This window comes from Myotis yumanensis, unplaced genomic scaffold (genome assembly GCF_028538775.1).
Source record: "Myotis yumanensis isolate MYYU_CA2020_CCGP unplaced genomic scaffold, mMyoYum1.0.hap1 SCAF_10, whole genome shotgun sequence".
Classification (NCBI taxonomy): domain Eukaryota; kingdom Metazoa; phylum Chordata; class Mammalia; order Chiroptera; family Vespertilionidae; genus Myotis; species Myotis yumanensis.
The window spans coordinates 59426004-59451523 of NW_027223761.1; the positions used below are offsets into that span (position 1 = coordinate 59426004).

General features: G+C 40.9%; 1 protein-coding gene across 2 annotated transcripts in view; it reads right to left on the reverse strand.

Moving 5' to 3' along the window:
• Window positions 1–13486, reverse strand: part of FAT3 (FAT atypical cadherin 3) — a 524011-nt gene extending 510525 nt beyond the window's left edge. For both annotated transcript variants that reach the window (XM_070425876.1, XM_070425875.1), the window contains exon 1: window positions 10195–13486. In XM_070425876.1, coding sequence (XP_070281977.1) covers window positions 10195–13486 — 3292 coding nt within the window. The remainder of the gene's footprint in view (window positions 1–10194) is intronic.
• Between the last annotated feature and the right edge of the window lie 12034 nt (window positions 13487–25520).

Sequence of the window (25520 nt, forward strand, 5' to 3'; positions counted from 1 at the left end):
TGACTGAGGGTGGCATCGCAACCTACCGATCCACCCTGCTCTGTGCATGACGGGGCGGCGCCCCAAATCCCCAATAGGCCCTGCTCTGAGCCCCACCAGGGGCTGCACCTAGGGATTGGGCATGCCCTCTGTCACCCGGGAGCAGGCCTAAGCCAGCAGGTCATTATCTCCCGAGGAGTCCCTGACTGCGAGAGGGCACAGGCTGGGCTGGGGGACTCCCCTCCACCCCCCCCCCCCCTGGGTGCACAAATTTTTGTGCACTGGGCCTCTAGTCTATAATAAAATTTGATAGCAATATGGAAACTATGGTTCAGTGAAACCCATGTGATTTGTGGGAAAACCCCCAAGTCATGTTTTAGGATACAGATGATGAGTCTAAGGGAAAGAACTCTGTGACCGTCATTAACACACCTCTCAAAGGCCCTTGTATTTGCTTCCAGGTCCAGATGTATTCTCAGTAGTGAACTGCCAAGTAGGTGTCATAAAAAAGAGTGGGCCCACTGAACAATGTCATTCTCTCACCAGCCATCTGCTCTGAAAGGACAGAGCTCACGACTGTATTTCTTAAACTTAGAGATTTTCTCACACGTCCAGTACAGTTGGCAACAGAATTTCCAGGACACCTCCTTGGAGACACCTGGGGGCCAGCTCCACTCACATGTCACCTTGAATTTATGTCCTTCACACAGGTTTGTCTGCTGGTTTAATAATACATGAGAGTGACAGAAACATTAAATCTGTGTCTAGCTGTCACAGATTTTCAAATCAGGACCAGTCTTTGTGGCCTGGCCAAGCATAGTCATTCTTCCGTGATGATCTTGAAGACTTACTTCTTTCGAAAAGTGTTCATGTACTGACATTGCTAGGCAGGCAGATGCAGATTTAACAGGAAGTGTCAAAGTTGAAGCTTCCAAGCCCTATGGAGGACCCTGGCAATAGATCTCATGGTTAAACATTTTTGCAAAAGTACTATATTTTAACAACAATAACTTAATTTTTTTTTTCCTTTTTTCCCCTCCAGTGACATTTTCCATCATCGGGTAGAGTGGCTGCAGGCATCTGGGCCATCTGTTCAAGGGAGAATTGAGTTGAGGATACCTTTAGTTTGAAGTTAGTGGCATATGTTTATGTGGTTCACCATCAATTCCATGTACAGTCAAATTGTTGTTAGTCATCCCAATGTAGAAATGATTCCAAAAACACGCCTACTACATACTACACTGAGACACATACCACTATAGCATGGAAACGTAGGACTAGTACTTGTGTCACCATAGGAACGTCTCCTGTGGTGACCAGCAATGGAGTTGCAGTGGTGGGGGAGGAGAAAGTAGGCTCAGAATGTTCAGAGCCAGAAGCTGGTCTAAGGAAAATGCCCCAATCATTGCAAACTTGTGATTGGAAAATTTGGTTCTTGCCTACAGAGTCCAAATGAAAGTTCTCTATTGGAATTCAGTATACAAATAATAAATGTGTCATAATTGTTTTCTTTTGTTGATTAGTTTCTCTTAAATAAGAATTTAAGAGAATTTGTTGATTAAATGCCTCACATACATCTCTAATACTTTTTCCTGCACAGCCCTGGATTAACAGTAAATATATTTGTTATAGCTTATATAAGATATTGGATAGAGGTGGGTTTTTTTTAATTGACAACAATATAGAAAATTTAGTTACATTACCAATAACAAGTTGCAATGAGAGAAAAGCATTTCTAAACTAGCAATAATAAAACACAAATTTAAATCAACAACACTGGAGGAAAACAAAATAATCTTTCTGTACTTTCTATTTTTAAATTTTATTTTTCTGTGTTTTTTGGTTAATCCTCACCCAATAATATTTTTGTCCCATTGCTATTCAGAAAGAGTAGAAAGGAGGGCGGGAGGGAAGGGGACTTTAATAGAATCAGGTGGAGAAAAACCTATAAAAATGGTAGAAGCTCTATGTTATAGATTTTGGGGTAAAGCACAACACCTTTATGTTTTTACCATAATATCGTGTGTGTGTGTGTGTGTATATACCTCAAATTTTTAGCTTAATTCCTTCAACTTACATTCACTTTTTGACCCAAGACATTTCATATTCAATGTTTTTCTAACTATTATTCTCACCAGCATACTGCTTTCTAAAAGCAACTAGAATATTACCTATGTTATGCAAATGAAAATCTGTGAGTTTAATCACAAAGACTGGCCTTAGAGAAGCCACTAAATCCTCCAATGTCCAACGGGAAAATCTGGAGAGCCCTATTATATTCAATAATTCATAGACCAGTGCCCAGAATTTAATATAAATTGAACTGAATGCTACACACAACTCTGTGTAGATTCTGTCTGTTGATAAGATGTGCTTTCATAAAAACTGGCAAGCTAAAAATACAGACTACAGCCCATTTTAATTTTCATTTCATTTTTTTCAATGAGACATTGTGAATGTAGTGGCATCACAGAAATATTTATCAAGCTCTGTAATTCTTCCAAATGTAACGATAAATAAAAGTATCTTCAAAACACTTGCAAAAAATATTTTTAGAAGACTGAAATGAGACGCAAGCTATTCAGAGTCAACACACTTATCCCACACATTCTAAGAACCACTAATATGTGAAGTAATCAGTGGGTAGGTTTTGTACCCTCTGCTTATTAGACCCCTGAATTGCATTCCTGTTAACTGAAGAAATAAAAACAATCCAGTTTCACTTGGCACTGAAGAAATAACGACCGTGACATGAAGGGCCAGGTAAGCCATTAAAAATTTCCATTACATTAATAAAAGAAAGTCCAATTTCAGAGAAAAGACCACAGGAGTTTCCAGCTTGTTGGTTTGCCACCCTATTTAAATTTCCTCTTTATGGTGGTCATTATTTTTATCACTTACTAGTTACACAGGGACAATAGCAGCTCGAACTTGCTACATGATGCAGACATAATTACAGATTTGAACCAACAGTCCTCTATTAAAACCTAAATTGCCTTCAGCCAACAGTTAAGGAAAGGTCAAGAAGAAGGCACCTGCTGAAAAGAGTAATAAAAACATGCTGTTCCATTACTTTCCAGAAGCTTCTAATCCTTTCTCCCACCTGGCTTACATGACAACCACTAAGTTCATCTGAGTGTTGTGGAGTGTTCAAGGCTCTGTTGGGACTCATTATTTTTCTCTCAAATAATTATGTTCAAAAAGTCTAGACCTTAGATTAAAAATCCAGATCCAAGAAATGTTTCTCCTGTCAGTTTACATAACTTCATTTCTCTCCTTTGCTTGCTCTGGTCCTAAGGGCAAATTTTAAGGGTGAGCGTGGGACAAAAGTCATTGAATCTCTTTTGACTTAGACGGGTGGAGGTAAAAATATCACCTCAAACAAAGAATGAGGATGGGGAATGCATTTACTCTGGGATTGTCATGAATTGCACAAAAGCCACCACATAACACCTGCTTTACTTGTCAAGGAGAAGTTAATAAGCAAGTTGGAGGAAAAGAAGCTGGAAAGATGAAGAATCACCATAAGATAAAAAAAATATGACTTCCAGTGCCTCTGAATAGAAGGAAAAGGAAGCTTATTATTATTATTATTATTATTATTACACTAGAGGCCTGGTGCACGAAATTCATGCGTGAGTACAGTCCCTGGGCCTGGCGAGTGATCAGGGTCATCTTCCCTGGCTGCCCCCAGCCAGGCCCGGCCCCACCGCCACCCACCCCTGGTGGTTCCCCGTTCGCCATTGGGTGATCGGAGCCTGCTGGCCAGAAGGAGGAACCAAGAGGTCAGCCTTTCCCACCCACTCGCAAACCCCTGCCCTGCTGTGGGTTGCCATTGGTGTGGGACGACTGTTGGGGCAGGGGCCTTGGCCTGGTGCCACCCACGTGCCACGCCACCCAACTCTCGTTCCCTGTTTGCCATTGGATGATAGGAGCCTGCCAGTGGGGGAAAGGGACCAAGAGGTGGACAGTGTACCTCATAGTGACTTGTCGAGCAGTTGTTCTGGTCATTCTGCCATTGGTGTCAATTTGCATATTACCCTTTTATAATATAGGATTATGCAAGATCATGCTACTATGGGAATTACCCAACACTTTAAATGTCTGGGATGGGACTAACAGTTCCTGATATGATGAAAAGCTCCTCATATTTCTAATTCACATTTTCCCTTCCTTGTTTTTCATTCACTCACTCTTAACTAGCTGATGACTACAGACTACAGACCGAGTATTAGACTCCGCACTGGCCCCCAAGAACCAGTGCTTCAGTTGAACTAACTAAATAAAAGCTGCTCCGTTTTATGTCTGAATTTCTCCCCGGCCACCAGTTGAAATGAATCTTCTCCCTGTAGCAGATCAAAGCACTGCATCTCAACATTTGGGAGCCTGAGAGATCCTGATACCACACCATCCATCCGGCTGCTCCACCTTCTCCTATGCCTGATGGATCAGAATCCTCAGCAAAGCATTTTCTTTCCAAAGTAGAAAAGATGGGGAACACATAAACTAGATGGGGAAGCATAGCCCTCTGTTTCACCTTCTTCCTTTGTGAAATGAAAGTACTAAATAAGTCTTATTCTGTTGTTTCTCCAGGTCTCCAGTGGACTGTGCTAACACACAGAGCAGCATCATAGAGATTGGAATTAGTAGGAATTGCTAGACCATATCAGCTTTAGAAATGCTTTTAAACTTAAAATTTGTTTTAGGATATTTACATAAGAAACATATTTTATCAGCCAGGGTCTTGTCAGAAAACAGATGGTACACTCAAACTGGGTAATTGAGAGAAGCATTGAACAAATAGACTGTTTACAAAGGTGTGGGCAGGGTGTAGAAAAAAGTAATCATAATTAAAAAACAGATGCTGTGCTCCAGAGTTGATAACAGTAGGGAGCTCTTTCTACCCATCGATAGAGGGGGGGCAGCCAGTCCACAGTAACCAGTGTGGAATGAGTCAAAGGGAGAAATAACCTGAACAAACCCTCTTTCATCCTCTCCATGTTCCCACCGGCAGAACCAACAGATGTCAGGGAGCAAAGGAGCCCACTGGCCGATGAGCTCATGCTCCTTCCTGGACACGAAGCAGAAAGGAGGGTGAAGAGTGAATCTCGAGTGGCAAAAGGGAGAAAGCTAGCACAGGTACTCAACACAACCATAACGCTACAGTTATTGTTGAAATGGCCTGCACACAAAAGGAGTCGTTGGTTTTACAGTGCTTAATGGCTGTGAGAAACTGATTACAGGTGTCTGTTTGAACCAAAGTGCTCATTAGACCTAAGTCTCTGCTGATTCTATCAAAACATTAGCAATAAAGAAAGCATTCTAGGCTCACAGAAGCTGGGGAAGTGCTGTCTAGAACCTCAATATAAAGAAAGGTCAATGTGAGTGCATGTTTTTCCTTTTAAAATACCAGATGTGTAAAAATAAGAACACAACCGTCCCTACCTTATGGGACAATTGAATGAGACCATCTGTATAAAGCATTTGCACAGAACCTGTCACTGTTAACCACTGCTGCCATCACCACCAGCACCATCACCTGCAGCTGCATTCTGGCCTCTCCGACAGACTGGGAAACTTCCTGGCCTGGAAGGCCCAGGCAGTACACCTGTAGCTGTATGTGTCTCTAGTGCTTGGCCCAGGGCCTTACACATAGGTAGCACCCAATTAATTTTAGGTTATAAAGACCATAATGAGAGTTGTCGGAAGCTATGTCAGGCTGTATTATTATTCAGTAAGCATTCATTCCTCTTCCCTCCCTCCCTCTATAGAAATATTCTTCGCTGCCCCACCTCAATGCTGAGCTTACCCCTAAGGACCTGCTCTGGCTAATAGGATGCGAGCCCGTTCTGAGCAGAGGCTTTAAGAGGCACTGCAGGTTTCAGCAGCCCTGTCGCATGTCTGACCTCCCCTTTGAGAACATCACATCCCAGATAACTGTGCACTCCTTCGGCCTGCATCCTGCAACGGGAAGACACGTGGAACATACACTCAATTCACAGCCTGCAACAGTGCTGCTTCAACTGTTCCCTAGTCTCAGGGGCAAGGGAAAAAAGTCTGTGTTGATAAGACACTGAAATTTTGTGACTGGTTGTTATGCAGCCATCATGATACAGAAAAATGTGACCAATGCATGTTTATAAAGGTTGTTACAGCATGCTGGAATGGAAAGAGAGTGACTAAAATGACATTTGGTGCCCATTTATGGAGTTCCAATCCCAGCTTGGATAATGTCCAGGTGCATGACCTTAACTGGGCAAGCATCATTACACTAGACCTTGCTGAACTACTGACAATTATAAACAGTGTCCATAAAGCACCTAGCACAGTGCCTGGCATATAATAGATACTTGATAAATGAAAAAAAATAATATAATTAGCAATAATGGATGGCAAAAATATCTTCCCAATTATAAATGATTAATGTCCTAAACTAGAAATTATTTATCTCAATTAAGCATTTCTTTAATCTTAAGTAAATAAAAATGGTGAAATCATTGCTTAAGTTTACAGCTTGCAAAAGAATCTAATAGAAAATAACAGTTTAAAATAGACAATGTGTGCTTTCTAAGCCATCTAAAACCTAAACATTAAAGAATATGAATTCCTGTTGTGTCAAAGAATAAGAATGCATTCTTAGTGAAGGAAACAATGATTACATTGAGTCTTCCAGACGAGTAATTTAAATTGTGATCAAATCCACTGTGGTTGTGCCCCACAGTTAATCCATTTATTGTGAACATTATTAAACATTTATTAAATGCCTGTGAGTGGTAAAGAACTGCAAAGGTATGGTTTTGTTCATCGAGTTCCAGAAACGTGGAGAACATAAAATTACTAAATGAATCAACTAATCCCAGCACAGGCAGTTTCACAAAACAGGAGCATGCAATTACTGAGGCACAGAAATAGATTTTTGATCCATTGGGAAGGCATTCAGGAAACTATCATTGCTAATAAATGATAGAAGATTTATCTGGATTGTAACACTCAACTAATAAGGAAATTTATCTAAAATATGAGCTCAATTCCCTGCCTTTCAAAAGAATAAGGAAAAAATACTCTACAGAAAAGATATAACCTGGTAGACACTCTCCGAAGAGGCCAAGTAAATTTAGGGTAGTATTTCCGAACCACACGCAAAGGGAATGCTTGGAGTGCTTGAATGAAGAATCCTGGGCTCCTAGCCCAGGCCTACTGAATCGGAATCTTTGGGACTTGGCCCTGGGAATCTGCATTGTTAAACTCTGTAGCTGATTCATGTGCACTCCTAAATTTGAGAACCACTAGACAATGTGAGCTATTAAGTAACCTTTGGCAGCTGACTTAAAGGTTCTTAAAAGACAAAAAATCCAAACAAGTTTAGGCCATTCTATGCCCAAGGGTCAAATGGAGACAAGAGAGTCTGAACTACAGTCTCAGTAACAGCTGCAGGGCTAAATAGCTGTTCACTCTGCCAGCAGCTCAAGCCATGATTTTTAACACTGGGAAACCAAGAGCTTATGGAGCATTCAACAGAAGTGCAAACCCAACAGCACCATGGTGATGACGTCTCTCTTGTTGGGTGTACATTTGCCAAACTTCTTAACCCTAGCGTCTTCCTAACACAAGTCCAGGCAATCATTCCTCATCAACATCTTGGGCTCGGCTATTAAAATCTATAAGAGGTGAGAGGGGAGGAAGTAAGATGATTAAGAATATTATTATATGGAAATTCTAACCTTCATTAAAAACTTCAACATCAAGCCCCAACTTTTTTTTCCTGCCATATAGAGAAAAGCATAGTTTTACTTTCTAAGAGAAGGAAACACAATGAAAAGTGGAAAAGGACAATGCCACTATAGTTTTAAATATTAAAAATCCTCTGGGAAAATAAATCAGAAACATATGTAATGAATGCCCCCAAAAGAGCACTGTATTAGGAGAGATTCATCTATGTCCTCTTGTGGGCATGTGACCAGACATGACTCCCGTAGCTTCTCTTTAACCCAAAGGAGTGAACATTTCCAAGAATGAGCTTTTAAGTCACACAGCAATGTCAACATGTACATGGCACTATTATCGTCCGTGGCAAAGTGCATTGTATGTACTTTAGGATCTAACAGAACAAATGCAGAGCAGTAAGGTGTTTTCTCAAGAGAGGTAAAGGACCTCAAACTCCTGAAGTCAAGAATTATAAGGGAAGCTATATCATCAGAGGAAACGATACACACATTTTTCTGAAATAACACCCAAGATGAGAACAAAATAACATGGTACAAACGGGGGAAATCTAGGCCACTTTCACCAAATTGTTCCTGTTCTTCCCTGCATCGGGCTACACCAAGATGAAACTTCCTAATAAAAAAAGCTCAACATGGCTTAATGTAGTCATCTAGCCAGCAGTAGTTAATGATTCAGTCCGAAGCTTTCCTGCTGACCCAACTGCCCACATCCACCTGGGTCCCAAAGGTAAGCTTCTCTAACAGGAAAGCCACACAAACAATGGGACTCCAAAGGAGATAGAAAGGTGATTAATGACCTGTGTCATCAGCCAATGAGCCCAGGGTTTAAGGACTTTAAAATCTGTTCAACACTGTATTGTCTTACAGATTTTCGATCAATACCAAATTCAAATATATGTAGGAACATGCAAGGAAGTCCATATTGGCTCTAGATGGCAGACAGCATAATATACTGCAGCACTCAGAGCTAAGTTTGAAACCTGACTTGAATTATATACCTTCTCTGAATGTCAGTTCAAGAGTTCATTATTAGTTCTACTCATGGGGCTATTGGGAGAAATAAATAAGACACGATTATAAAGCCCTTCAAACATTTTACTGCCCACTGTAAGTATTCAAAGAAATCATTATTAGTAGTAGTAATAAAGTATTAGCACAGAGTAGACACTCAATAAAGATTACTTCCCAGCCTTGCTCATTTTGTATGTCAAAGATGAAAATATATTCCAAATCATATAGCAAGTTATATATAATAAAATTGAGTAGGTGGCTGAATCAGAACCCAATTTTCTTGACATTTACCTTTTCCTTTATTATGACTATGAAGACAAATTTTATCATTTAACACTGCCCATAATCAGAGCCCATGTATACACAAAAATTACAGTTTAAATTTGTGAGGGTACACTCCTATCCAATATTTTATAGATTGCATCAAATCCTTTTTCTGGTGTGATTGATGTACAGTTAGTATCCCTATAATGGACCTTCCCACTCCCTGTTTTAATTATCATCATCATTACTGGGAACAAAGCACCCTGTGAGTGTTGTTGAAAATGATTTAATATAGACACGTATGTCCTGAAGACTGTAAAGTGCTAATATTACCACTTACACAAGAATGAAGAAGACACAGCCCCTGTTTTGAGATGTCTTCAATCCAAAGTAGACTAGAAAAATGCACAGTGCTAATCAAGGAACATATACATATATGCACATGCCTAGGCACATGTACACTTAAAGGACACATAATAAGAATAACAAAAAATGGAAAAATATACATATCTGTATTATGATGGAGGGTAATTAAATAGGTAGGGGGCAATAATAATATTGGGTAAATTCTGCCCCATATTCTAAAATATAAAAAATTAATTCTTAAAAATAAAATCTTAAAATAAATTTATTTACTAAATAAAATCTACAAACGCCTGCTCTAATCTATCACGAAAACATCTGTAAAAGCAGGTCCCTATATGTTAATGGAGCATATACGGTGCAAATGCTGTTGTTCAAGGGGCCAGATGTGCCCTTGAAACATGAGGACCACGCTACTGATACCACTTCAGCAAAGCATTACTGTAAAGGGAAAGATTAGTACACAAGAGCCATTTGAAAATCTATTTCACACTTCTAATGTAAAGCCAATTCAAATGTAATTTACTTTGTCAAGGCCCTTAATTTAGTGAAAGTCAAAAGTGCAATCAACAAAGGTGAAAATTACTTATGCTTATCAAGAGATAATCTAGAAATAGTGCTAAATAAGAACAAAAAACAAGGACATCTCCACTGAAAATAATGACCATTACTGTACAAGCAGGTCTTATAAACCAACATATTCTAAGAAAAAGCTTTTACTGTGTCACCTCCACACCCAATACAACCTCATTTGTCATTCTATTTTAGTGGGTGCGAATATCCATTTACTTTTCCATTTTGACGATTTGTGAGAGGCAAAACTTACACTTCTGACACAAAATATTAAACTTACCACTCTCATCATCTATATTGAACCTTCCAAGACCACTGCCATCCCTGATGGAGTACTGGATCTCTCCATCCCTCCCAGAGTCCTCATCTCGGGCAGTCACCTGCAGCACACTTGTTCCAATACGCGAGTTTTCTTTTACAGATCCAACCACAGCAAAGTCTGGGAAATAGGGGGTATGGAGGTTTTCATTGACATCCACCACTTCCACCTCCACAAAGGAAACCGATGACAGAGAGACAGGCCGCCCTTTGTCTTTGGCCCGAACCGTGAGATTGTAGAACTGCTGCTTTTCATAATCCAGCTCTTTGCTCAAGCGAATGGCGCCACTTGCTTTATCGATTTCAAATCTCCCGTTATAGTCATTGACCAAAGAATAGCGCACTTGACCCCCCAGTCCAAGATCTGGATCGTGGGTCTCCAGCCACGCGATGACAGTGCCCACGGGGAGATCTTCAAGAACCTTCACGCTATAGCTGCTGGGAATGAAGGCTGGGGAGCAGTCATTGACATCATCCAGAAACACCTTAAGAGTGACAACTGAAAAGAGCTGTTGGCCGCTTTCTGCCTTGTCTCTGGCTTCTATTTTTAATGAGTAGTTCGCTTTGGATTCCCGGTCTAATTGATCAGCTACGTAAACGATTCCAGTTGAGCTGTTGATGGCAAACTGCTGTGTGTCTGTCAAGACTGAGTAAGTCACCTCACCATTAGAACCCAGGTCTTTGTCTCTGGCTTCCACTTGTATAATCTCAGTGCCAATACTTGAACTTTCAAGAATGTTAACTGTGTAACTGTCTTGAAGAAAAATTGGGCTATTGTCATTAGCATCCTCCACATTGATGGTCAGCAACCTCCAGGAAGATTTCTGTGGATTTCCTAAGTCATAGATGGTGATATTAAGGAGATAGAGGTCTGTGTGCTCTCGGTCCATGGGCATAAGGACTTTAAGTTGCCCAGTCTCCATATCAATATTAAAGCAACTATCTGTGTTGCCATCAGATATTGTAAATAGCACCTTTCCATTGAAGCCAGAGTCGGCATCATAGGCTTTAATCTTCAGGATGTTAGCACCAACTGGGAGATTCTCCTTCACAGCCACATCAGAGGGAAATGACTTGTCAAAATGTGGTCCTTGCCTATTAATTGAATAAAAGTCAAGAAATCCATCCTCCAGATTCAGTTTCCCATTTGCTTTTGCCTTAATGAGTAGTTTCTCTGCCAGCTTTTGAGCCACACGAGTTTCTCTGCAACTGAAGCTCTTTGAAGACACCTTCCCGTGTAGGACTGAAATGTTTACAGACATGGGATCCGCAAAATTCTCTCCATCGGTCGCTGTAATCCTGAGGGCAAACTGACCATTTTTAATGCCAGAATTCATCAGTGACTTTTTAAGCTGTAAAACACCAGAGTCGGGGTTTAAATAAAAGAAACCAAGTTCATTTCCAGAGATGATTTTGTACTTTACAAGTTCAAGTTCATCAATATCGATGGCTGAGACAGCTGTGATGTGACCCCCAACTGGGAAATCATATGAAAGAACTCCCTGGCAAGCCACTTTCTCAAAGAGAGGGGTGTTGTCATTGACGTTTCCTATTTGAATAGTCACATTTACCTCACTTTCATGGCGATATGGGGAACCCCAGTCAGAGGCTCTGACAATGAACCTGTAAGTTTCTGGAGAGGATTCAAAATCCAGCTCTTCGGTTGTGCTAATAACCCCTGTAAACTGGTTAATGGCAAACGGCAACATATTCAGGCTGGCGATACTGTAGGTGATGTACCCATTTTCTCCTTTATCCTTATCAGAAGCTGAAACCATCAGGACGCTCGTTCCCACTGGAACACTTTCATTCACAAAAGCATCATACAGTGCCTGCTGAAATTCTGGGGTGTGGTCGTTCGCGTCTTCTATGCCGACGGTGACTTGTGCTTTTAAATCCCCTTCCTTGTTGGTCACCGCCAGTTTATAAACCTCTTTCTTAATGGTATTCAGCGGCTGTGCTGTGACAATGAGACCTGACCGAGGATTAATTTTGAAGTACTGTGCATCCTCCCCAGGTGACAATTTGTATTCCACATCCAGCGGTTCTGGACTTAATTTTACTATAGCCACCACAACACCAGGAGGGGAAAATTCACTAATGCTCACCTCGTACATTTCTTTTTCAAATCTAATTGGGACTGTGTCTCTCCTGGGGTTGGCAATGTGGACTATCTTGATGGCAGAGGATTTCTGCGGCGAACCCTTGTCTTTTGCTTGAAGAGTGAGATTGTAGCCATAGGGAAAGCTCGCCCAGTCAACCTGTTTTCTCTCCTTAATCTTATATTCGTGTATCCACTTTCCTTCCTTAGTCAGGAAGAACTGATCTAAAGGATCCCCAGCCACAATGGAAACAGATTCAATCTCTCCATTGGCCCCCTCATCTAGGTCATCGACGGTCACCACCGCATATGTCGGCTCTTTGTCCAGCGAGAAAGGAACGTGAGTGACTACGTGGAGAGTTGGGGCGTGTTCATTTATCCGTTCAATGTGAACATAAAGCTTTGCAGTACTGCTCACTCCGTTGTTTCCATAGAGTTTCATCCCACGGTCCACAGCCAAAATTTCCAGATCATACCTGTTCTTTTCATCATAATTTAATCGTCCGCTTAAAGAGATGACACCACTCGTAGGGTGAACGGAAAAGAGATCAACTTTGTTTTTAAAGTAGTAGTAGAATTCCCCGTTGGAACCGATATCCGCATCTGTTGCTGTCACCTGGGCGACACTAGTCCTTAGAGGTGTGCTTTCTGCTATTGTAACAGAGTATGTGGTGGGTGAAAACAAAGGTCTCAGATCATTCATATCTAAAACCTGGATATTCACTTTGGTCCATGCTTCCAAATCCTCCCCTCTGACAGAACCTTTTATTATCAATAAATAATTGTCCTGAATCTCCCTATTCAATATGGCAGAATTCCCACCTTTAGTTCTTATTCTGAGAAAACAGAAATCTGCAATGATGACTTCTTCTGCTTTGAAAAAGCCTTCCTCGTCTCCAGATACTATTCTGTATTTGATATCCCAGGACAGATCAATTAAGGTGATGCCCATTCTGCTCTGACTGCTGATGTAGGTCCTGGCTGCTGAATTCTCATACACTGTAGCATTGTAAACAGAATGTGTGAAGTGGAAGCCCAGGGGCCCGGTCCCCGGCAGCCCCTGGGAGGCAGTGGCCAAGAGCTTGAGAAGCAGGAGGATGAGGCAAGAAGGAGGAGGCCGTGTACCCACACAGTATCCCATAGTTATATCCATCACATCATATTTCCATCCTGGAGGGGGGAAAAAGAGAGAGAAAAAAATAAGTTAACTTAGAGGAAAGTGGGAGAAGGCCTAGGCAATAACTGTTATGAAACAGTGCTATTAATACTTTTATTATAAAACCTCTTTTACCATAATGCAATGAACATATCAGAAAGGTACACTTGAAACTGATAGTATACTATTAGCCAATGTCCCCCCAATAAATTTAACTTAAAAACTCTTTTTACTAAAACATAAATACAATAAAAAAGTAGAAACCTTTCTACTCCACAATGAGAAGGAATTCAAAATCAGTAGGATTTAATCTCAACTAATTTGATTTTTTAAAAATGGACACATACACTACTGATGGAATAATTCGTTTGTGAAAGATTTCTTGCATTCTGAAGGTCGATTTAGAAATATATGCTGGAAGAATTAAAAATTGCATTTACCTTTGACTTGGAATTATCTTCTAAGCATTTATCCTAGGGAAATAATTATACAAGTATACATTTACTTATAGCTCAATTTAAAATACAAAAAAATTGAAAAGATTCTAATTGCTTATCAATAGAGAATCAAATAATTTTGGCATATTCATAAAGTGAAATACTATGCAGCCAGTAAAAATAATTTTTAATAAAAAGGCATGTACTTTCAAATGTAATAAGATATAATGCTAAGAAAGAAACAAGATCATAAAACAGTATGTGAGGTATAATTCTATTATTATTTAAACATCTAATGTACAGCTATATTTTTATATTTAGAAAGGATTATCTATGTAGTGTGATTTATGTTCATTATTAACATTTCTTCAATTAATATTACTCATTAATGGTTACATAATTACTTAATAATTATTGTATTTTAAAGAAATGCATCCAACACATTATCATCTTTTGCTGTGCTGACTTTTGAACTGATCAAGGTTTATGCATAATTCAACACAATGAGAATGAACAAAACATCACATAACAAACAAAGCAGAGAGAACCACCCCTAAGAAGTTACACCACCTAAGTGATATCCATGAGCGGACCGTGCTACTTAGAACAAGAACGGCAAGATTTTGTGCAAAAACAAAATAAAAATAAATAAATAAAACCCACAGAAAACGAAAGAATTGTAAGAAATTTATTTTCTTAAGAGTAATTTAGGGACTGATGTCCAATTATTTTTATCAGTCTATTCAATTGCCGTAGTCACAACAGTTCTATGAATATGCAGATTAAAAGATAAAAAATATTTTCCAATTTTGAGCTCTGTCAAGTATTTAAAACAGAAGGTGGAGAGAAATGGGCTCTTTAACAAGAAACAGCTATTCTATTTGCACCCTGATGGCTTAGATTTTTAGAATCCCCTCGTTTATGGTTCTTCCACTAGGGGACATGCTGCATGACCTCACATTCCTTTTCTCCTCTATGGGGAATGTGGGGAAAATCAGGCATGGGAAATTAAATGTTTTGCACACTGTGAGTTGGGCATTGTGTCAGGAATTTTCCCACTTTGTTATATTAATCCTTATAACAACCCTAAGCTACTACCAAACTCTGTTAGAAAACTGAAAGAGAAGTTAACCTATTGGGTTGGACTATTGTCCCAATCAGCAGAGGTCTCGGTCTTCCCGTGGTAAGTCATAAAGCAGGATCTCAGACCCTGGTCTTTGTAATTGTAAAAGCCATGTGTGTGTTTTTCCCCCCATCACACCATCTTTCTCTCTATATTATTTGCAAGAAGAATGAAATAACTAAAGCCCCCTAAAAGCATTTATATCATCATTTAATTCCATTACACTAGGAAACATGTTATCATTGATGGGAAAGCATAAAACCCACCCACCTTCTCTCTTTTTGGTTATCTCCTTTCTGGTTTTAAACTAGTTCAGATTACTGGCTATAAGCTGAAAATTACCCTACCGAATTTTAACACTTAAAAATATTATAAATTATTTTGTAGTTTGTAGTAGTCTCCCCTTACCCAAGGGGGATACTTTCCAAGACTTCCCAGCGAATGCCTAAAACCACAAATAGTACCGAACCCTATATGTATAATATTTTTCCTTTACATACACGATTTTTCAGTTAAAGAAAGAACTCTATGGCTTGTCTTTGGCATATCCAAATTGCTAAGATCACGCCTCTAACACTTTGGAGCCATTATTAAATAAAATAAGGGTTACCTGAACACTGAGCTACCATGGCAGTGGCTTAGTTCATCAAGATGATGGCGACTACGTCACCACCAGGCCTGAGCGTAAAGGGCGTAGACACGCTGGATAAAGAGATGATTCACGTCCAGGGCAGAATGGCATGAGGTGTCGTTCACGCTACTCAGAATAGTGCCCGATTTTAAACTTGTACATTGTTTATTTCTGGAATTTTCCATTTAATGTTTTTGAACTGAGGTAGACTGTGGGTAACTCAAACCTTGGAAAGTGAAACCACGGATGAGAGGGGAACAACTGTATAAAACGCTTTCAAATCCTGGGTTGGCAGGGCACATGTTATTATACCCTTTCTATAGATGAGCCCAGCAAACCTCATTTTCCTGGTAGCAGAGGCCGGTGTCCAGGCTCTCTCCACACCAAACAGGGCGCTCTCTCTCTCTATTTTCCCACCAAATTCTGCCCTTCAGGAGATCCTCATAAAGCACAATTCCAGACATGCATTGCTTGGTTCCAGCTGGGGGTGAAATATGCCTTGCTATTCTCCTCTGCTTTAATAGCTAGGAAACACTGAGTAGGCAGGTAGAAAGAGTACAGCTTCATATACGGACTTCAGAAGCAGAATAGACAGTAAAAATGAAAGGCAGAAATATGGGATACCTTTTTATAATGGGAAGCTAATTTCACATGCAATGCCTCTGCTGTCTGTCCTTAGGAAACGCCTCAGGTGCTTAGTGTGAGAAGCAGTAGCTTGGAGGCAGTAGGTTCAAATGGGACCAGAGCAACCGGAGGTGCCTCGCTGTGGAGCACACAGTGAGACATGGAAGCGAGAGAGCCCTGTTTATGGATCAGGGATGTGAACCAGAAGAGGCTTTAATAATACTTCCTATGCCTCAACAGACTCTTATTTCATCATCTGAGAATGCTCCAGGATAGGGAGGTATTTTGGGGTTCACTATGAATATAATAGAATGAGACATGGTTCTCATAAGGGAATGACCAAAAGCCATGCATACTCTCTCCAAGTAGAAAGCGAAGGTCACACTTAGCATCCCCAGGGAAATACCAATACAGTTTCTGCCTCATTTCCCACTCACTGCCAGTGGGAGCAGTTTTGTTGACACTTTCCTCAAAGAGTCTGGACTCTGTGGTCATTAGGGAAGAAGACAGCTCAAGGGGCAAATTCAGTTCAACTGAACTTGTTTTCAGTCTGTCCACTCCCCCACACCCGCAACCCCCCACCCCCCATTACCACCCTAAACCCAGACTAAAGGAAACCTGAAGGGAGGAGCAGCAATTGTACCTCATCCTATTCCCAGCACCCAGCACAGCAGATGCCATGTAGAAGGCACACATGGTTTGCTGAACAAAGCATTAAGGTCCAGGTTTACCCAGAGGCCCAGAAGCCTTTACTATATCCAGTTTCCAGATCCCCCCAAAATAAGCACATCTCACTTCAGGAAACAGAACCAAGAAAGTATTCAGACTCTAAAGAGCCTTAAAGACTGGCTGGTCCAATCTCCTGAATTTACAGATGAGGAAACTGAGGCCCATAGAGATGAAGTGATTTCCCTAATACTAGGTCTCAGATCTCCCAGGTACAGAGCTGGTGCCACACGGAAACATGTGTTAATTGAATTACTTTTTCTTTGATTACTTAACAATTTGAGAGATGTGGTTTTATCATCATTTGGCAGTGATCATCATTTTCTGACACCTTATTACTCTCCCTGGTCCTACACTCCCCTCTAAGTAGTTAACTGTTTCTAAGTAAACATTTAAGTGCCCAAAGGGGACAGTTACTTTTACAAACCCTTCTGGTGAATCCTTCAAAGCACAGAATGCTGTCATAATATGAAAAAAAAAAATCATTCAATTTAACTGTTCCAAGATTGGTATGTTGCATGCTAGGTTTTTTTTTTTTTTCCCCAGCAAGATACACTGCTGGAAATTTCTTTTCTTATAAAGCAGAATCAGTTATCTTAAATGCAAATAGAAATGACTCCAAACCAAACGGTCATGGAATAGTATTATTGTGTACTGAAATTTGGATTTAACACCAAAAACTGAGCAGGACTAAACTTGTTGGCCTCCGTTCTTAAAACTAAAACATCTCAACATCTCATAAGTTTTTTACTTCCTTATTTTGTGGAGGGGGGAAAGGAGAAAAGAAAAAGCCCTATCTGGCACAAATGAATTTTAAAGCCTTGTAAGTTTTTTTTCATTGATTTAGACAATTAGTGAGTGTTAGAAGTTAGGAATTCCATAAAATTTTCCAAGTCAATACTAGAACTGCTTTTTCTGCACTGAAACCAACATGATGGTGACAGTGTTTTGGATGTTCTACATATGGATTCATTCTACTGCTCCTGGGTTATTTTTAAAGAAAGCACTTAGTTGCCAACCTCAGAGCCTATTTTCTATGACTTAGTAACATAATCAATATTTTTTGATAAAATCTCCAAAGAGCTCTTCAAGCCATCCATCAGGCTTGGAGACATTTATTTTTCAGAGGCAGTTCAACGTGCCTCCCCACCCTGCCCTACCCACTTGGAGTGGATCTGAGCATGGGACTCAGAAGGGCAGGGCAATTTTCCTCTCCAGGGGTGATGAAATAGCAGACACCTCAGGGGCAGGGACCAGCTCTCACCAAGGCCACCACTCTGGCATGCATTGACCCAGCAGGGTGCCTCTGCTTGCTTTGGTAACCCAGTGAAGCTGTTTTCTGCCATCATTAAACTAGCCTCCTTCAATAGCTGAGATTCCTGAAGAGTAAAAAAGGCATCTTAAGAAAACATCCTATTTTCACTCCATCCCTTCCTAGCTTATATATTTTGAAAGGACAGACATGGTACTGAGGAAATGTGCTGTTAGGCTGCGCCATAAAAAAAAAAAAAAGTCAATATACAAAGCCGTAGTTTTGCAAGACATCCTTCATGAAGATGGACTGTGTTAGAACTGCAAATGGAAATCAGCTGCCACTCAGGTGAGTCCTCCACCTACACACAGGCTGTGTGTGCAGCGGGGTCCGGAATACAAGCTTTGATGCCTGACCGCCTGGGTTTGAACCCCAGCTCTGCCGTTTGCTTGTGTAACCTTCGGTACATTATGTAACCTCTCTGTGCCGCAGATGCCTCTTCTATCAAATGAGAAAAATTGCTCCTACCAACCAGGATTCAAGTTAATAAAAATGAAGCACTTAAAACAGTTCCTGGCACGTGGTATGCATACAACCGCTAGCTATTAAGTTAAACATGGAACTAAGACAAAATCTGTGGGCCACACGATGGGGGGAAATTTACAACCTACTCTGACATTTTCTTTTCCACATCAAAGGTAAAGGAAAGGATGTATTTTCTTTACTAAAGGCAACGGCTTACTATATTATACCCAAAAGTTAGAGAACCTTGACTCAAATCCAGGCTTTGTCACTTTCTGGTTGGGTGACCTTGGGGTAATACTTAAGGCTTTTTAAGTCTCAGTTTCCTTATCTTTAAAATGGTGACTATGAGAATTCCCACTGCCATGTAACAGGTTTGGAATCGTGACGGGCACACAGTACATGTTCCACAAATATTGTATGGCATTTCACTATGAAGGTGTTCAGAAGAAGGGATGCAATATGAAAAGCAGGTGAAAAAAAATGGGTTAAGGATAAAGGGTCAAGAACGAGACGATGCACAGGGTAGCCATCCCCCGTTCCCAAGGCCCCATGCCATGGGTCAGGGTCAGCGCAAGGGAGGCATCTGTACATGGTGACATGGGCTAAGGGCTACTGCCGCAGTTCTGCAACCTATTCCAACTCCCACATGTACACTTTCAAAGTTAGGAAACTATCGCTGCATTAGGAGCTACTCTGCAGATCTGCATTTAATTCCAGGGGAGTTCCAGCAGCATTTCTATTGCAATGATGAGTCCCAGAACAGCCAGATACTGCTAAGCCCGATCTCCCAGAGCAGCTTGCTCCGATGCTGCTCAAATTACCATCCTCATGACACTGCTTTATGTTCTGGGCCCTTGCTCCTGAAATCAGTTATGCACTGCCTGTATGACACTCGAGGGAATCAAGTTTTACTCTCTGCCTGATGCTAATGGCCGCCTGAAAAGAAGGAAAAATGTTTACTGCGTCGTTTTTCTTAATACAAACCATTGTAGCTTGAGCGTGTGCAGGATAATATACTAGGCACTTGGGTCACAAATAATTCATGTCATGCCATTACTCAGCTAGTACCAGAGCCATGTAAACTAATTGAGTTTTACAGTCAAAAGGATCATAAAATTGTCTAACCCAACACTCTAGTTTTAAAGTTAAGGAAACAGATTGAGAGAGGTTAAGTGATTTGGACAAAGTCACATAGCTTACTAGTAAAAAAGCTAGAGTTGGCCCTCAGGTCTCTACTGTGATTTTGACTCATATTGCTATTGCCTCCTGTAAGACTATAGGTCTTGCCCAGGCCGGTGTAGCTAAGTGGTTAGAGCATCAGTCCGCATACCGAAGGGTCATAGGTTCCATTCCCAATCAAGGGCATGTACCTGGATTGCAAGTTTCATCTCCAGTCTTGGTCAGGGTTCATACAGGAGGCAACCAATTGATGGGTCTCTCTCACATTGATGTTTCTCTCTCATCCCACCCCTCCACTCTCTCTAAATATCAGTGAAATATCCTAGGGTGAGGATTAACAACAAAAATTGAATATAGTTCTACTGTCCACAAGTTTTACTCATCTTCTAAGATTAAAAATGCCATCTATTCTATGAAACAATCCCTGAGATTCTCCATCCAAGTGTTAACTTCACTTCTAACACTGTGATTCTCAAACGTTCCCAAGAATCAGAGTCATGGTGGGCTTCACATTGCTGGGCTCCACCCCACAGTTTCTAGATCTGATGGTCTGGGATAGGGTCAAGAATTTACAATTGCGACAAGTCCCCAAGGGATGCTGGTCCTGGAACGACCATTCTCAGAACCCTGTCTCAAAACCTTTTCTGGCTTTTACCTAAATGTACCTCTCTGATAGCACTTCTTTCCTTGTATTGAAGTTCATTATGTGTGCTTTTAAATTACATATTGGGTAGTAATCCCCTTATTTCTTCTTACAGTACCCTTGAAAGGCCAAAACTCCATCAATTTTTATTGAGTAAAACTTGCCTAATCAGCATACACCTGAATTCCACAACACGATTTAGGGAGAAGATGAAAGTGAGCCTCAGACAAATCAGGAATTTTAAGTGTAAAACTTAAGAGACCCTGAGGAAATAGTCAACCATTTCCTTTAACACATGATTTGCCAGTTCCGTGACACATTATTTTATGAGATGTGAATAAGTATACAACTAAAATAGTAACATTTTAGGAAACACTGGTTAAACAAACATAAACAGGTTACATAATATGTAATTTCTTGGAGACTTTAGTATGCTTAAAAATAAATGTTCCCCATTTCCTATCCTTAGTCATCGCTGATCATTTACCCTACTTTGGTATCTCCTTATGAAAGCACAGTCTATATTTATTGTCTATTTCCACTAACAGCAGTACCTAGGACGGGTACCTAGGACTCAGTAAACACTTGTTCCACATACAAACACACTAAGTAAACTGTGATTCCAAGGGATATAATATGCACAATTTCTAAAACCTATTTGGTCATTAATCTCTCTCCCCACTCCTCACACCCCCAGTATACATAGCCACTTGTAGGGGAAGACAGCGTCTTTTGTGAAATACAGTTGGGAAATACTGCGCCTCAGACAGTTCACACAGTTGCCTGGGAAGCTTTGGATGTGAGTGCAATCCAGGATTCTTGAGACTAGTTCATTATTCTTCCTCCTACACTATATCACAGGGTATAAATTCTCATTTCAACTAAGCTGAGAGTTATTCATGAAGAAATTGGTTCAATACTTGTCATATAAACACATCTCCATGCTCCAACTGAAGAATGAGATGACTGCTCCATAGTTTGCTGTGCTATTTTCTCCTCACATAAAAACAAAAACAAACAAACAAAAAAACAAGTAAAGAACTGGCATAGTTCTATGTGCTACAAAGACTGGCATGAGAGGAAGAAACTTAATGTTGACTAATCATCCATATATCCTCATAGTTTTTTAATCTATTTTTATATAGTCAAGGCCAAAATCAGGGGGCCAAGTCAACCATACTCTGAGATGCAAAACCAAAAGCCAAGTTCAGATTTCACTCTTCTCTGGAAAATTCAGCTTATCTCCTAGAGTCCCAAGTCTAAGCAGATTTTTCGAAGCAAGAAAAGCATTTCATTTACAAGGATATGATATCACATCTTGTGACTCCGAAGGAGGAAAAAGAATTCCAACCAGCCAAGTGTACCTTTACTCAAACCCCCCCTTTTCATGGTAATAACACTGTAAATTCTAACTTTGTCCAGTGGTGCAGATCTTTTGTTGTTCAAAAGTGGTCTCTCAGGAGAAAAGTCAGTCAGCATGAAGCAAGTGTAATTCAAGTAGGTTCTGGGGGAAATGGAAGAACCAGCCACACAGTGGCAGTGTTATGAATACCCTCCTTTACTTTCTCCCCAGGTGCTAGAAATATTTCCATACAACACTGGTTAATGTCAAGTATCATTTCATCAGCAAATGCTTTGAATTCAGGGCTAATTCAACCAGGGGCTATCAGAAGGAAAGATTAGCATGTTGTTCAAGCCTTTTAAAAATCACTCCTCTCTCTGGAGGAACAAATTCATCTTGAGGTGAGAAAAAAAATTATATGGAGAGGACATAATTTGCTCTAATGCTCGGCTGTCTGAGAAAATGTTCTAAAGAAATGCATGATTTCAATTTTTCTCTGGTGGCCTCACTGACAGAAACTAAAGGGTAAACACACTAGTATTCACTTATGCTCAAGATTTAAAAAGCAAAACAAGAAAAACCCATTTCCAAGTAACTATTTACTGTGACACAGCTTCCTGAAAAAGATTTAAAAAAAAAAAGAACCCAAATAGTTTCAAATGGAACCAATGTCTTTAATGGTGTTCATTCCAATAGGTAGGGGCACAATACGGTTGAGGGGGACAGTGCTCTCGAGCTTTCTGCTTGCTGCACTCCGACAGAATCCACATTTACTGCTGCGCTAGGTCCCTGCGCTCTGTCCGGTTTCCAAAAGTTAACATCCTTTGAGCCATGGTGACTGTCTTTCCCCTTTATAAAGGAGCCTCCTTCAAGAAAAGGAGTAGTCTGCATGGTAAAATCAGGGATCAGGAAAGCAGAATAGTGGAGCTTCCCACAGCGCACCCCTTTCCTGCAGTGATAAGCAATGGCAATGTTAGGGCAAGAGGAAAGAGAGCATCCATGGGAGGGTTCAGGGGGACACAGAGCTCTAGGACCTAAATGAGATCAAGAACATAGCATGTTTACCTTTTCTGAAAGAACTAAACCACCAAAAAAAAATGTGAGAAATGAGAAAACATCCTAAAGGTTGTAGAGGACTTCTGGGAGAATAGGATTCAATCCCAATTTTTTCCCAGGTAACTCCTGGGACCAGGACTGTGGATAAAAGCAGACCACTGGCTCCATAGAGCAGTCTGGCACTGCCTGTCTCTTTGACCAAATGTTACCCTAGACTCGAGTGTGAGACAGCAGCACTGAGCCTGCACATGTGAGGTGCCTAGTCTAGAAGTGCTGAGTAAATCTAATGAGGAAGGAGTTACACACTCAACACAACAGAGTAATACCCCATGTTCACCTCATGAAGGTTGGATAACTGATAAATGCCGATGGGGAAAAAAAGAATACTTGTGCAAGAAATAAAGAAATGGCCTTGCCGAAACCGGTTTGGCTCAGTGGATAGAGCGTCGGCCTGCGGACTGAAAGGTCCCAGGTTCGATTCCGGTCAAGGGCATGTACCTGGGTTGCGGGCACATCCCCAGTGGGAGATGTGCAGGAGGCAGCTGATTGATGTTTCTCTCCCATCGATGTTTCTAACTATCTATCTCTCTCCCTTCCTCTCTGTAAAAAAATCAATAAAATATATTAAAAAAAAAAAAAAGAAATGGCCTTAACTGGTTTGGTTCAGTGGACAGAGCGTCAGCCTTCGGGCTGAAGGGTCCCAGGTTTGATTCCAGTCAAGGGCATGTACGTTGGTTGCCGGCACATCCCCAGTAGGGGGTGTGTAGGAGGCGGCTGATCGATGTTTCTCTCTCATCTATGTTTCTAACTCTCTATTCCTCTCCCATCCTCTCTGTAAAAAATAAATTATATATATATATGATGAATCTGTAAAAAAAAGAAAGAAAAAAGAAATGGTATGTCAGGAAATTGGTGAGATTACAAGGTTCCTCAGTCAACAATCATGATGAACTCCGAAAGGGAAGAGATGACAAAACAGCTTACATGTGGAAGATGAATATATTATGGAGAAAGCTTAAACTTATAACATAGAAGGAGACAAAGATTATTTGGGAATAGGAAAGATAAAAGCGGCCAGGATTTAAAATAGCTTGCATGCGGGTCACAAAATGCAGTCTAGAAGTCTGCTGACAATCCAGAAAACCTGTCAGTCACCTCCCCTGGCATTGCCATCATGACAACTGTGTCTCAGCAAACAAGGCAAAAACGCAAATTTGGTTCCTTCGGCTCTCCCATACGCCCCATTAAGATGATTTATCATTGATGGATGGGTTTATGCCCACTCGCCTGGGTTAGGGCTCAGTTCTAATGAGACCAAGTCACAGGTTCTGTGCCCACATGGGACCACCCACACAGTCTTCCTAAGACCAGGTCAATGAGGACATGTGAGCTCCAGCCACATTCCATCTCAACTAAAACGCTCAAGGCTACAGAACCATCCGTCAGTGGGGTCCTCGCGTTCACTTAAGGCAGCATATCTTCTTAGAGGGGCAAGACATTTTTAAACATAACTATAGACACAAGCTGAAGGAACTGTCAACGAACCTACCAAGCAAGTATTAGCAATTTTCAACATAAACAACCTTAGCCTAACATACTAGGTCCAGGACAGGGTTACTATCCAAAAGCCACCAGAAATGGACTAGGAGTGAGAACACTCAGCGCCTCAGCGATCACCTGACAAGAACTCTGCTCTCAGGGGCATTGCCACACAGTGAAGGCGAAAGGCCAAGGGCAGATCCTGTCTTTGGAGAGTGATTATTAAGCACACCTGCGCAGGACTGGTCACTTGAGCTCACTCTCAGTGATGGCGAACCTTTTGAGCTCGGTGTGTCAGCATTTTGAAAAACCCTAACTTAACTCCGGTGCCATGTCACATATAGAAATTTTTTGATATTTGCAACTATAGTAAAACAAAGACATATTTTTGATATTTATTTTATATATTTAAAGGCCATTTAACAAAGAAAAATCAACCAAAAAAATGAGTTCATGTGTCACCTCTGACACAGGTGTCATAGGTTCGCCATCACTGCCCTAGGAAATGGGAATCCCACTGCATCTCTGTGAATCCCATGGTACATGGCAACTCTGGAGGAATTAGGGCCCCGGTGGTAGTTGCTTAATGAAGTGGCTGCCTGGGACTCACCCTCAACCTCCTTCTTGGGACCCTGGCTGCCATCATTTTTGAAACTGAAAGCCAGAAGTGAGAAAACACTTAAATGTAGTAGGTTCAAAAAGCAAATGAATGTATGAGAGTTCAATGAGTACACACCCCAGGCTTTGGAGAAAGAAGAAATCAAATTCACTGCTGTTGAAAAAAATGAGGGTGCCACTAAGAGCCAAGTGCTGGTCCTTTGTGTAAAAGAGGACAGTACCCTACAGCCTCAACCCCTGACCAGCCCGACGCATCACCCTCACCCTCTCCATAGCATTCCTGCTGCAACCAGCCAGTCATGTACTTAAAACCTGAGCAAATCCTCCTCCTGCTGA